At 61.9% G+C, this 14,253-nt stretch overlaps 1 protein-coding gene across 1 annotated transcript; it reads right to left on the bottom strand.

Annotated features, from left to right (window-relative positions):
- Positions 1-7,094: 7,094 nt before the first annotated feature.
- On the bottom strand, positions 7,095-12,906 carry TMEM39B (transmembrane protein 39B; the record flags this gene model as incomplete). The annotated part of the gene is made up of 8 exons (XM_079545997.1): positions 7,095-7,469; positions 7,799-7,919; positions 8,335-8,522; positions 8,827-9,163; positions 9,828-9,982; positions 10,499-10,582; positions 10,864-11,083; positions 12,779-12,906. 8 exons carry the CDS (start codon positions 12,904-12,906, stop codon positions 7,233-7,235), a joined length of 1,470 nt encoding a protein of 489 aa, XP_079402123.1. The 3' UTR covers positions 7,095-7,232.
- Between the last annotated feature and the right edge of the window lie 1,347 nt (positions 12,907-14,253).

Here is a 14,253-nt window from a genome sequence, read left to right as displayed (position 1 = left end):
TCTCTCCCCACCCGTGCCAGAAGGGATCCTGGAGTGGGGTGGTGATGCCCACAGTGCCACCATCCCTATGGATCCCTATGGGGTCCTGCATGCAACTGGCATGGACTGAGCACAGGCACGGCAGCACAGGTCCTGTGCATCCCATACAAACACAGCCCCCTTTCCCATCCTGCCACCACCAGTGCAGACCCCAAGGCCGACCCTCGGTCCCGGCAGATGGCTGCTGCACCCCCGGGGATGGACGGCGGTGACCGGGCCGGGGACAGGAAAGCAGCGCTGGGATGCTGCAGTCCCTGCCCCCAGCGCTGGCGATGTATGGGCCCCTTTCTCCCGGGCAGTCAATGTGTCTTTTTGTTGCGCTGCTGGGTTTTGATGCCTGCGAGCAGGGACAGACAATACGTCGCATTGTTCCCTTTCAGCAACATCTGACGGCCGGGCAGAGAGAGGCCGGGGAGGCGTGGGGGAAGGGCTGCGGGGCTGCGGGGCTGTAAGATGTGGGGCTGCGGGGCTGCTCGCAGCGAGGGACGGGCAGCTGCAGCGCTGTGATGCGGCTGTCGGTGCATTTCTTGGTGCAGCCCCGGGTGCAATTCCCAGCACAGCAGCACTGGGGGGGACGGGAGCTCGATCCTCTGGGCAGCTGCGGGAGGAGCGCGGTGGGAAAACACACGGGCAGCTGGGATCGTCTGCAACTTTCCATCAGAAATCCCCTCCTTCCCCGATCCCCCGCTGTCCCCGCCTGGATTGCTTCATTGCCAGGAGCAGAATTCCCCTCCGCCACAGAGCAGAACCGATAGAGCTCCCGGGGCCGCGGATCGGGCTCTGCCCGTGGGCCCGCGGCATCCGGAGACCCCGGTGTGAGGCGGGGGGGGGGGGGGGGCAGCGGGGGCTCGGAGCCCATCGGGGCGCTCAGTCTGCCGGCGCCCCCCGCGCCCCCCGCCCTCCGCCACGGCTCCGAACAAAGACGCCGGGATGGGGACGGCGACCGCGGGCCGGGGTCGGGTGTCGGGTGGGGGCCGCGGCGGTGCCGGGGGCTGCAGGGTCCTCCCCGCCCCCACCCGCGCTGCACCGCAGATGCATTTCGCCCAGACTTGCATGGCCGTAACCATGGCAACCGCTGCTCGGCGGCGGCGGCATCCCAACGGGGATGGGGGCGGAGGGCTGAGCGGGGACGGGGGGAGGAGAACGGGGACGGGGTTGTGGCGCTGTGACGGCTCTGCTGCTGCGGGGCGGGCGTCCCGCTGGGTTGCATCGCTGGGACAGGAGCAGGGGACACAGAGCCGTCGCCACTGTACAGCGTGGCGCGGCTTCGCCCCGCGATCGGGTTCAGCCCATCCCGGCGGGGCTGCCGGCACCCGTCCCGCTGCAAACCCCGCGTGTCCGTCCCGCGGCACAGCGCGCAGCGGCGGCGCGGTGGGGAGCGGCCCCATTCCCCCCTTTATCGGCCCCGGCTGTTTGCAGTCTCGCAGCCGTCCCATCCCGCCTTTGTCCCCACGTTAACCTTTAACCACGCAGCCCTCCTGCAGCCGCACCCGCAGCCCCGCACGCCGCGATCCGGCAGCTCAGTGCTGCACACGGGCAGCGCCATCAGGGCGCGCAGCGCGGTGGGGGTGGGGTGGGTCTGCCTGCATCCCTCCGATTTCAGCTGCAACCAATTCCCGGAGCTGCTGGGGTCGGAGGGGACGCTGAGCTCCGGGAGCTGCGGTGACGCTGCACGGTTTGGCCCCTCGTGCTGTTCCACACCCCGCGCAGCTCCGCCGCTCCCACGGCTTTGGCAGTGGAGCAGCTCAGCTGGAGAGAGAAAAGCCTCCAGTGCTGGAGTGACCCACTAACCTCTTCTCCTGAAAAATGCATGAAATGCAGCCCGCTGCCTCCAGGGACACGCGCACACGCTCACGTGCACTGGGGCGTCGCAGCATCGCAGCGCTCACTGTGCGCACCGGGGAGGGCTGAGCACCGCCCGGCCCCAATCTGGATTCGGGGTGCCTGTGGGGCGTCTGCTCACCCTCCCTTCGCTGCTGCCGGGCACCCTGAGCAGCCCCGCTCTGCAGAGGGCCCGGCAGGATGGCTGCAGTGCTGGGACGGCTCAGCTGCGATAACCCAAATCCCGCACTGCCATCCCCAGCAGCGGTGCTTGGAGCAGAGCCGTGCCCGATCCCGCAGCAGAGCAACAAGCCCAGCCACCACTGCAGCCCTGACCTCATTTCTTCTCCTCTGCATTAATACAGCACGGCCAGATGGCTGCGAGCCCCGGCGTGTGGGAGCTGGGGGCTGTGGGGTGGGGGACGGCTCGGGGTTTGCCTGTGGTCCCACCGCTGCAGGTGCTGTGAGGTCAGTGGATTCCTGCTTCGTTTGGCTGATTTAAATCTGGTGCATTTGCACAGCTGATGTGGTGCATTAAAGGTGTGCAGTGTTGGGCAGCACCTACACAGCACTGCACTGCGTCCGGCTCTGCTCCTATTGTAGGTGCAGCCCTGCAGCAGAGCAGCACGGTGGGGACGCTGCAGGGCTGGGGCTGCTCCCACCTGTGGTGTCACTGCATTTTCTTGTAAAATGACACAAATCTGCAGGCACTGCCCCCCCAGAGCACCCAGACAGCAGCAACGGTGCCCCACAGAGCTGTGCCTGCCAGCGTGTGCAGCTCCCCTGTGTTGGAGGGGTTTGGGAAGGGCCGAAAGCTGAGCAGGATGAGGAGCCAAAGCCCCGGCTGTGCCTGATGTGGCTGCGGGGCGAAGGGCAGCAGCACGGGGCGGTGCTCACGGCTCTGTGTTGGGCTGCAGCTGTGGGTGGGGGCCATGGGAACGCAGCCGAGGTGCAGAGAGGTGGTGGGAGGGGGGCTGCAGCCAGATCCTGCGGCGCCGGAGGGCCAGAAGGATCTCTTTGGGTGCGGGATGGGGAGAGGAAGCAGCAGTGAGGCCAGAACACTTCTGAGTCCTTTTGGAAATCCCTGTGGCTTCCTGTGTGGTGCAGCCACGGTTGTAGGGCAGTAAAGTGGAGGAAGAGCGTGAATCATCCGCAGGAAACCTCATGGCTGCACTCCAGCGTGGCTGCCCCACGCCGTGCCCCTGTCCTGCTCACCCCTCCCACGTCATCCCCCCCCCTCTCCCCCCTTCCCGGGGCGCACAGCAATGCTGTGAGCTCAGCTTCCTGCAGCTGTGTGTGCACAGGGGCACGGCTGCATCTTGTGCTTGGCTGCATGAGTGCATTTGTGTGCGGGTGCACAGGTGGGTGAGAAAAGGATGTCTGCACTTCCAGCATGGCCTCTCCCCAGCGCTGGGCACACAGAGCCCCGGGGCAGCACTGCAGCCTTTTCCTTAGCTCGATTCCTGGTTTTGTTTTGCAGCAGCCCGGTGCTCCGGTGCCAGCCAGGTGGCAGAGGAATCAGTCTCTCAACTCCTTCAGCTAATTAACATAAATTGACACTGACTAATTAACCATCCCAGCTCATTAGAGCCTGCATTGCTGCGGTGCCGGAGCAGCCAAGCCTTCACTGCCCCGGGGGTGAGTGGAAGCTGCACAGCTGTGCTCTGCCCCGCATTGAGCGCCCCTCCCCATCCCCTTGGAGCACCGCAGCCCCATCCTGCAGCCCTCTCTGGGGCGGCAGTAACGAGCCCAAATCCCTTTATTCCTATCTGGAGGCAGCCTGGTGCTGTCAGCTGGGGGTGGGTGCACAGGTGGGGTTGGGCCTTGTATCGGCATAAGGGTGGCCGGTTACGGGCTGTGGGCTGATGGACCATTGCACCCCCTCCTGGGAGCTCAGCGCTGCGACCCCTGGGGAGGGCTGAGGCCGTGATGGGAGGCGACACCGCCAGCGTCACCTGCACCGCGATGGGCGGCCCCGGTGAGCAAAGCCTGCGTCAGCACAGTGTGATACAGAGCTGCGCCCTGGGATGGGGCTGCGGGCAGCGCCCCAGCAGAGCCGTGCACTGACAGCCACGCGGCTCCGCAGGGAAGGAAAAGGAAGTTCCGCGCTTCCCTCCTTGCTCGGGGTTTTGGCTGCCCAGGAAGCGGGGCCCCGGCAGGTCCCATCCTGCGCTGCTACGCGGTGCCACGGCCCCCCCAGCCCAGCCCCGCACTGCGCTTCCCGGCGGCTGAATCACAGCGCTGGTTTGTGGGAACGGCCCTGCGGGGCAGCGGTGCCACCCCAGTGCTGTGCGGCATGTGGGGCTGTTGGGATCAGGGGGGGGGTGGATGGGGCTGTGCTGATGCCCCCTGCCCTGCTTACTGCTCCCCTCCCACCAGCATCAGTCCCTGCTCGGTGGATTAACAACTGGGTCAGCAGGAGATCCCCCAAAGTGATTGCAATCAGGAGCTGCCGCCATCCGGGCGCACGCCTGGGGGAGCCGCGCTGCGGTCGATGTCTTTATCGCTGATCTGGAAGGAAGCAGTGAATGCTGCTGGTGAAACTTGGGGACCCGGCGCTGCCCAGCTGAGCTGTGAGCTCCTGTGGTGGACGAGCCATGCTCCGGGTGGGGACCGACCGCCCATCCGTCCATCCAACCACCTCTCCATCCTTGTCTCCCCTGTTTTCTCCATCTATCTGCCCACTCATCCCTCAGCCCACCTATCCATCCATGGAGGGACCAGAGGACACCACCGTGGGGCTGCTGGTGGCAGAGGTGCCACACATCCACAGCCAGGGCTCCAGACAGAGGATTGGGGACAGCCAGCAATGGGGAACGTGGCTGCTGGGACCAGAGAAGGACAAACAAAACGTGCCCAGGAGTGGGGTGGAATCTGGGGGGAGAAGGAGCTGCCACGCACCTGGCTGTGAGCTCAGCAGCAGCGCAGAGGATGGAGCTGTTAAATATTTATAGGTGGTTGGGTAAAATGGCAGTGTAACGGGGGGGGGGCGCGTCGCTGCTCTCCCTGCGGCCCATCTGGCCCTGCAGAGCTGCAAATCACCATCTGCTCCCAGGGCAGCCCTGAGCCCTGCCCAGCCCCATCCCACCACTCATTGCTGGGGTGGTGGCCGTGCTCCCTCGCAGCCTGGCTGTGCCCATCCTGCTGCTGAGCTCCCTGCTCACCCATCACCAGCCCCTGCTTGGGGCTCGGGGTGCACAGCATCCATCCCCGCTCTTCCCCACGCTCACCGCTCCACAGCGTGAACTTGTTCAGATCTGAAAATGAGGGCGTATGTGCGTGTGTGTATAATTGCTAACGGGGACCACACGCTAATTCAGGGCTGCCAATTAAGGCAGGTCCCGCTGGCTCAGGACGGCACCTCGTGGGCCGTGTCCTGCCCTGCTTTTGGCCAGGTGAGCCCTGGGCAAGGTCAGCTGTGAGGGCAGCAGTGGATGGCACGGCTCAGCGCTGCTGGCACTGGGTGCCCAAGACCCCCACAGCCCCCACACCTCGGCTCTGCACATCACGGCCCTGCTGCAGCACTGCTGGGCACTGATGTCATCTCTGCGTTAGAGCCACTCCTGTAGCTGCTGCCTGTGAGCCCTGAGCCAGAAGGGTCCGAATGGGGCCTGGGGATGGGACTGGGACGGCAGTGATTCCCCCAGGGTGGTTGGGCTCTGTGGGAACGTGGCCGTGCTGAGGGGGGATTCCAGCAGGCAGCCAACGCTCCGTCACTGCACTGCATGTGTGCCACATCCTGCTCTGTCGGAGGGGCAGCTCCGTGACCCCATAACGGCTGTTGTCCTCGAGGCCAAACCAGCTCTGGAGTCCGGTGGGCCGGCCCAGGACAGCTCTCCAATGCCCGCGGTCTCCCCGGTTCCAAGCTCGTTAGGCACAGGTGCGGGATTAGCCCTAATTGCCCGCGCCTGGACGTCCACAGCCGCTCCCCGAGGGATCCTCGTTACCTGCAGCAAACCTGCGCCGGGCAGCTGGGCCTAATCCCGGGATTAGGGGGCGGCAGATGGAGCCCCGGGTCACCGGGACAGAGGACAAAGTCCCCACCCCGGGCTGGTAGCGGGAGGAGCCTCTGCTGCTCTCAGGGGAATTCCCACCCGGGATCTCCCGGGGACATCGTGGGGAAAACCCCGCCGCTCGCAGCGCCCCGTGATTCAGAGGAAAGGAGAAGCGCTCCCCACGCTCAGCCCTTCCCCGCTGGGGGGAAAGCGCTCGGAAAGCGCCCAACCCCGCCGCTCCCGCACGGATAACGCGGTCGGGACGCAGCGTAACCCCGGGCGGACGTCGCGTTGCCGAACCCGCGCTGCTCGGGAACCCGAATCGCGGTTTTGGAGGATGCGGCTCCGCTCGGGCCGAGCAGAGGGCGGCGGGCGGCCGTTCCCCATCCCCCACCCGTAGGGCGGCTCCGGGGGTCGCGGCCAGCGAGGGGATAAAAGGGGGTCTGGGCGGAGCCGTGCGCAGGGAGGGGGGTGGGGGGGTGGACGCGTCCTGCACGGCGAGAGCCCCACGGCTGCGTGCTAACCCCAGGGCAGCGCTCAATGGGAGGAAGGAAATCCTCATCCTCGGGAAAGGCCGAGCGCGGCCGCTTCCGCGCCGTGGGGAGGGGGCTGCGGGCGGTGCCACGGACACGGAGAGCCGCGCCGGGCCGGGCTCAGCCCCGCACCCTCCTTTCCCCGCTCCCTCCTCCTCCCCACGCCGCCCTTCGCCCCGCAGCAGCCAGCAGCGGTCCGCCCGGTGCCGCCCTCCGCCCCGCAGCTCCGCTCTCCTGGCGCCCCCTGGCGGCGGCTGCGGCGCGGTGCGGCGGCTCGGGTTCCGTCCCGGAGCGCCGAGGGTCCCGGAGTTTCTCCCGGCCGGAGCCCCGGGACGCGGAAACACCGCCGAGAGCCGCGAGCATCACAGGGCCGTCCCCAAAGCGGCGCTTCGGCCCCGCGTCCAACCCGAATCCAGCAGCTCAGAACTGCCTCAATAACGCGGCCAACCACCGCAGGGTGTTAAAGGAATTCCTCCGGGCTGCTGGGAAAACGCAGAGCAACACGCGTCCCATCCTAAAGGCACCGAGCTGGGAGATGTGCTGCATCTGATCCCCCTCCCCAATCGGGGCAGCTGCAGCTCTGCGAGGAGCAGCATCTCCACGTCCCAAAACAAAGTGCTGTTAATAAAGGGCTCCTCGCAGCGCAGAGGAGCAGCTCCTCCCATGGGACTTTATTAAACAAACACGCCGACAGCTGTTGGGAGTAAAAAAATATGTTTTTTCCTTTTAATTACATCAGTTATCAAAGAAAAAAAAAAAAAAAGCAGTGGTAACAAAAATACAAAGCTCTGAGGGTTCCTTGTTTCGTTTGTTCTGTAATAAGTTGAGCATCAGTGCAATTGTTTTAATTTAACTTCTGCTCTGAGTCCCTGCTGGCAGAGTACGAGTAGGCTTTGCCCAGCACCAGACGGTCACGCAGCAGCTTGAAGAAGGCGTAGTAATTGCTGAAGAGGATCAGAGCCAACGAGATGGTCTGGTGCCACTTTTCGGAAGAAATCAGCGAGTAAAGCTGGTAGAAGATGACAGCTCCTTCCAGCAGGATCAGGATGTTGAGGATTCTCAGCGGTTTGCTGAAAAAGAACTGCAGGAGAGGCGCAGTGAGGCACGGAGCAACGGCGGAGCTCCCAGGGCTGCTTTTTGGGCAGGCAGCGAGGCAGAGCCCCGAGCGCCACCCTGCCAGGACTCCCCTGGGCACGCAGCCCCCGCTCAGGCCCAGCTCTGCACAGAGGCCGGGACGCGGCACAGCCTCCCTGCTGGCAGCACCGAAGCACGGTGGGCAGCGCGCGTCCCAGCAGCCCGCAGCCGGCTCTTCTGCTCAGAGCTCAGCCGTGCAGGGCTGAGGACAAAGAACTGCCGCCGCCATCCCGCCTGGTGCCACAGCTCAGCTCCCAAAAGGAGACGCGATCTTACGTGAAAGCGGAAGTGCGAGACGTCCGAGGGCACGGCCACGTTGTAGTGCCCCACAGCTTTGTACACATTCTTGCTGTGTTTCACCAGCACTCCCTGCGGCCACATGCACTCCTCTGTCCACCTGCAGAAGACAAGCAGAGGGCTCCAATATCTGCTGACAGAGAAGGACACGGGCTGAGGGGGATCTGCTGCCTTCCCACTTCAGCTAGGGGAACATTTGAGCTTTGTGCTGCAGTGAGCTGTGGGCATTTGTGAGGGCAGAGCTCGGCTCGCCACAGCAGGGAACGACTGCAGCCGCCTGTGGGCAGAAGCAGCAAACACCTTGCCCAAATCACACCTGCCTGCTGTGCTTGGAAGTGGGCAACGCAGCCAGCAGTGTGCCAGCCAACAGCCCCGCTCTCGTTCTTCTCTTATTTCTTTTTGAGCAAAAAGAAGATAAAGAGACAAAGCTGGAATGCTGAGCTCCCTACCCAGCCTCCAGATAGGGAAGGAAAAAAAGAGAAAGCTCCAGCCCTCGCCCCTGGAGAGCGCCTTACTGGTGCTGCAGCACGTTGGAGCACAGGGCCGGATCCACCTTCTGCCAGCAGCCCAGGTGTGCTGCAGCTTTGTGCAGCAGGTCGCAGTAGCGCGCAGGTAGGAGGTACTGCATGAGAATCACAGATGTGCTGATGGAAACCAGCAGGAAGAGCTCACAGGACCAGCGTTTGTCGTAGTACTGAGTGTTCTGTGGGGGGACGAGAAGGAGGTGTGACTGACTGTGTTTGGACGGGCTCACCCAACGCAGCCATCAAAACACAAAGCGCTCCGGCAGGTAAAGCAAGGGCTTCTCACACTGCTATGAATGCTGCTTCCGAAAGAGGCACCCACATAGCTGCACAGCTCCAGCACAAACCATGCTACCCATCGCCAAAAATGGGTGACGTGCTCACAGAACGGCCCTCCGACCTTCCCACGTCCTCCCCAACCCGGCATCCCCCCGTCCTCCCCAGCCAGACCCACACTGGGGGGGGGGTGACACCCCAGCTCACCTTCACAAACCAGACGGGCACGAAGGCCACATAGTAGGCACTGAGCATGGAGCTCACCAGCACCTCCTTCATCCGCCAGTTGAAATCCATTTTCAGGTATTCCACCTCGTTTCGGATGAGGTCTGGGGAGAGGCAGCAGGCGTGAGTGGGCATCGCCTCCACGCCGTACATCTGCCGAGTGTGCTGCTTCCAGGTTTCCTTCAGCACGGTCAGGTAGTCTCTGCCCCTGAAGTTCACCTCGCCGGTCTCCCTGGGGCCGATGTTGGCCACCTGGGAGAAGAGGTTTGTCTTCCGCAGGTCGCAGTTCAGCTGGAGGAAGGGGATGTACATGCCAAACCTGCGGCAGCACAGGCAGAAGGGCGCTCAGTTCCTGCCGGCACCGCAGGCAAAGCCTGAGTGCTGCAGCCAGCACGACCACAACACCGCCAGCACGAGGGCTGCAGCCCCTCCCATCACACGAGTGCCCACGTGGATCCAGATAACAGCTCACCAATACAGCTCAACCTCGGTACAACCCAGGGCAGCCTTACCCACAGCAGCATCGAATCTCACATCTTTACGAAATCTTTCCTCTCGCATCTACCAGAGGGAAGGGATCAACTCCACAAACTGATGGGTAATTCAACTGGCTTTCTTCTGCTGGTTAACACAAAGCAGGGAAGCTGCTTGATCCTCTCCACCTGGCAGAGGCACCTAAGGACTAAGGCAAACTGAAGGAGTGGGCTCCTGGAATGCCAAGAGGAAACCAGACAATCCTTCTCACGTGACACGAGCAACCTAAGAACTGTAATTAATGCTTGTATTGAACCTGAAATACGGCTGAGTGGGAAAGATAAGCCTGGAACCAAGCAGAAATGTGACAGGAGGGAAAAGGGCTCTGAAAAGTTCTGTTATCCTGTCATCAAGTGCTTCTCTACACCCAAGCTTTGTGTCACCTGAGCAATGCCCAGGCACTGAGGCAACATCAGAATCCACACACAAATGCCAGAAGAGATGCTTACGGGTAACACAGGAACAGGAGATTGAGGAAGGAGTAGGTTCTGAAGAGGTGGATGATCGATCGGCACAAACTCCAGCCTGTGCCAGTGAGAACAGCAAAGCGAGTGACCACCAGGAACACGGAGCGCGGCAGGGAGACTTTGCCACTCTGGGAAGCCTGCAGGGAGAGCAGAAAGAACAGGGCAGAAGGGAGGCATCCAGTGCCCCTCCAGAAGCACACAGGTGGCAGCACTCTGTGCAGTCAGTCTCGTATGCATGAAGGAAGGGTGAAGGGAAAGGCTTCGTGTGACCCCACCAAAGTGCTCATCTGTGCCACCATCCCGCTCAGCACAGCGCAGCTCTGCAGTCAGCAGAAGCCAAACCACAGCAGCTCCTCCTTGCATAAAGCTGCAGTCATTAAGAGAACAAGAGCCCAACCCGGTTCTTCGCAAGGACTCGAGCAGAAGCTGGGCTTGCTGAGCAGCCTCATTGAGAGAGCAACTCAGAAATGATCACAGAAGGGCAGTGAGAGCCATGAGCAGTGATGTGAGATGCTCACTCCTGTTCTTCCAATTAGAAAACATGCCCTCGTTTCTGGCTTAGACGCAGCCTGACATTCTTTGGGAAAGGGACACAGAGCTTCACGTTCTGCCCAAGAGGAAAGAAGGGTTCTGAGATGTGCATCAGACTTTACCTCCTTCACAATAGCAACAATCAAGCGGCGCGCCAGGACGATGGTTGTCACTGTCAGCACGTTGAAGTCAATAAGATGGAAATTCTGCAGCGATAAGAAGAAAATGGTTTCACTTTCCACCAGGCAGCAGAAATCCACATTAAGCAGAGAAGCTCCCAAGGTCCTCTTTTCTCTTTGCACTCTCTCTTCCAAGATCAGGAAGAGAACGCCAGCAGCCAGCCAGCGCCCCAGGTTTGCCAGCTGAAAGCCACGAGAGCAGAACCTCGCAGGCTGCGGAGCCACGTGCAGTTTGCACAAAGCAGAGACAGAAACATTCACGCCTCGCAACCCCACAGAGCTGCAACCAGCAGCAGGCAGCAGCTTACCAAAGACGTGTGTGAGGGCGGGTGGGACGGCGGGTACCACCACACGGTTTTGTAGATGTTGATGTAGTGGACAAACAGAGCAACGAGATGACAGAAGAAGAGCTGGAGCTCAAACAGCACGCTCCTCTCCACGGGCAGCTCTGGGATCTTACAGTGCCGCAGGGGAACGACTGCCTGAGTTGCCAGAGGTGGGCTGGAAAGCCCCGTACCTGAGCCGCTCCTACGAGGAAACAGAAGGCAGCAGTCACTGCAGGACCCCCAGCACTGCCCTCCTGCAGAAGCAGCTGGGCCCAACGCTGGCTGAGGAAGCTGCGCTGAGTCAACGGCTGCCACAAACTACAGGGGTCAGCACCCCAAAGGATTTGCAAACCATCACTGCAGCGCAGGGAGAGCAGGAATCTCCCCAGGGAAAGCAATATTTGGAGCCAGGCCAGCCTACGGCATCGGCTCATCCCACATTAAAGCCTTCGTAGAGAGTCGGGTTGGAAAGCCACGGCTGTGCTGTGCAACGGGCAATCGGTAGCCATTGAATTAACTGCAAGTGTTCAGACCTTGAGTTGCCGTTTACATTTCTGAGAGTGCTTGAACATGAAATACAGAGCAATTAAACGCGAGCCCTTTCTCATTCTTTAACTTCTATTCCACAACTGTGGAGGAAAAACAAGTTTTGTCAGAGGTGCATATTCCTGTGTGAGCACGCACACAGTTCCAGACACCAGCTCCTTCAATCAAAGGGAAGGGAACTAACATGCACCAGATGCATCTCTCCTGATTTGCAACCTCTACATAACAGCACTCACAGGAATCTGGGTGTGGGTTGGGGTTCAAAGGAACCACAGAGCACAAGGTGCCAATCTCCTACTGAAAACCCCATAAAGAAATCCTGGTTGTGTCAGTGTGACTGCAGAAAGACTTCTGGCACAGGGTTAGCACAGTTAACACTGCTGTTTGTTTGAGTCAGAAGGCTGAGAGCATAAAACAAGTGTGTGAGGACAACTTCAGGAACCTCAGCTGTGTCTCCAAAAGTGCTGGATCCCAACTTGACAAGACTGATTCGGCTCCTCAGGACTGAGGAATCTGCCAATAACTCAGAGCAGGTGCTCCTGCTCCAAATCCTCTCTAACTACAGACACGAAGCCTCTTCAACACTGAGCAGCCACACAAAACCAAACGCTGATTCTGCGAGAGCAGCAGCACTACCTACCACAACAGAACAGCTCTCATAGGTTCTAAGAGCATAAGGCTGCACAGACTAATTAGTTGGGGTGTGGCTTGGGACTTCATTACCTACTTAGCAATAAGGACCTTTGTGCACGCTCACAATGGTGCAGGGATTGCTCCACTTTCGGTGGCCTTGCAGTAACTTGTTTGAATAACTGTATCCATGTACATTCCTTGGCCTAAGCTCACCAGCAGGGAGTACGTTAAAACGGGTCTAACATTTGCTAAGCAGACAGTTTATAAGGTACCTCCTGCTTACGTATTTCTGCTGGCACAGAGCTTCTCTTTCCACCTCTCTACCTCAGAAGCAGAAAGGCAACAAACCAGTCAGGCCAGAACCTGGAAAAAAACCTGAAACGCAGCCTACACAACCTGAGGAGCTGATCTCTACCCTAGAAACACCTCACCTGGCACAGGAGACACAACAACCAGAACTCCACAGACAGGCGCTGGATGCACCATGATCTGTTCTCTTTCCCCAGGTGGCCCCTACTTGTTCTTGAACACTCCTGGAAGTCCGCTGAGGTCTGACAAAGCACTTGAGCACATCAGAACCCACCTATTCCAAGTGGAACGCGCAGCACAGACGCTGCTGCACACAGGAGTTAACGAATCCCTGAGCTGCAGGGCAGCTGAGCTGTGTGTGAGACAGGGGGCACAGGCGAACTCACGGCTGCCTCGGGTCGGGCCGTACCTGGTGCGGGAGCGAACGCCTGTGACAGAGGAACTCGTGGAGTGGCCGGAGCCGCCAGCAGCCCCGGGCTCACAGAGGGGATTTCGGCAGTAGGAGGTGCGGTTGGGGCCCCGCCTTCCCCCTGCCATAACAACAGAGCCTGCGGAGGGCTGTTCTTTGGGGCGGCTTCTTGGTTGCTCACTGCACTGTTACGCCTTCAGTCCTTAAAACTGGAAAGAGAAAGTTTATGAGCGAGGCTCACCCGCAGGGAAGCAGCTCTGCTCAGCCCTTCTCACCGCGGTGCTGAAGCTCAGTGTGAGCAGCAGGGAGCAGCTCCCTGCACCTCAACCCAGGAACGCATCCCAAGGAGCGCAGCCCTGCTGCAGTGTTACCCCGCTGCTTCCAGGGCTGTACACAACGCGCCCAAAGAACTCGGTGCGCTGGGGGCACCTTCGTGCAGTTCTGTGTTTGCGTGGGACACCCGCAGCTCTTGAGAGCGGTGCCACAAAAGCACGGAAATCGTTTTCTCCTTCTGCAAGGTGGGAAAAGAAGCAGCCGAAGCGCGTTTGGGGCATCGCCGGGGCCGCAGCCGGCGGTGCGGGGCTGCACGAAACGCGCCGTGCGGCTGCAGCTCGGAGGGTGTCAGCGGGGGGCACCGCGCCCACCGCCCCGCGCCCACCGCGGCAACGAGGGGCACCAAGGGCGCAGGGCCAGCAGCACCGCGGGCCGCGGAGGCCCCAGGGCCGCGGAGCTCGGGAGCCGCGCCGTGCAGAGCGGAGGCCAGGGGGCCGCGGGCAGCGCGCATCGGCCCGGAGGAGCGCGGATCGGCCCGGGCCCGGCGCGGAGCCGCCCCTCAGCGCGTGTGGGCGGGGCTGACGGCGCCTCTCGGCCCCGCCCGCCTCGGCCCCCTCCTCGCTCCCAGCTCGGCCGCCGCTCCCTCCCGGCCGCCCGTCCCGGTCCCCGCCGCTCCGCTCCGCCCCGCTCCGCCCCGTCCCGCTGCCCGCGCCCGCCCTCACCCATCTCCGGCCGCCGTTCGGCCCGTGCCGGGGCGCAATATGGCGGGCGGGGCCGGACGGACGGCGGCCGTTAGCGGACAATCCTCCTCGGGTCCGCGCCGTGCGCCCCGCCCCCTCAGGCCCCGCCCCCCTCCGTCCTGGCCCCGCCCACCGCCCCGCCCCGCCGTTCATTCGGGAGCCGCGCGGGAAGCGGAGCGGAGATGCGGGACCCCGGCACTGAGGAGCCGCGCGTCCGCCGCCCCATCCCTGCGGTGACACCGCGCTGTCAGGGCGCTGAGAAACCCGTACGGAACCTCCGCGCTGTCCTGAGCCCCCCGCCACCCCCCCCCGCCCCGCTCTCCTTAATAACAGCCCCGACAAACGGCACCACCGCACGCGTTTGGAAGCCAAAAGATCCGCGTTCAATCTTTATTAAGAATGACAAATCATTTCCAGCATCAGCTGAACGCCAGCTGTGTCGCACCGTGCCAGCTCTCCGTA

The sequence above is a fragment of the Tetrao urogallus genome (assembly GCF_951394365.1).
Source record: "Tetrao urogallus genome assembly, chromosome: 23".
Taxonomy (NCBI): Eukaryota; Metazoa; Chordata; class Aves; order Galliformes; family Phasianidae; genus Tetrao; species Tetrao urogallus.
Note: the sequence above shows the minus strand (reverse complement) of the source record. Positions and strands in the feature narration are given on the sequence as shown.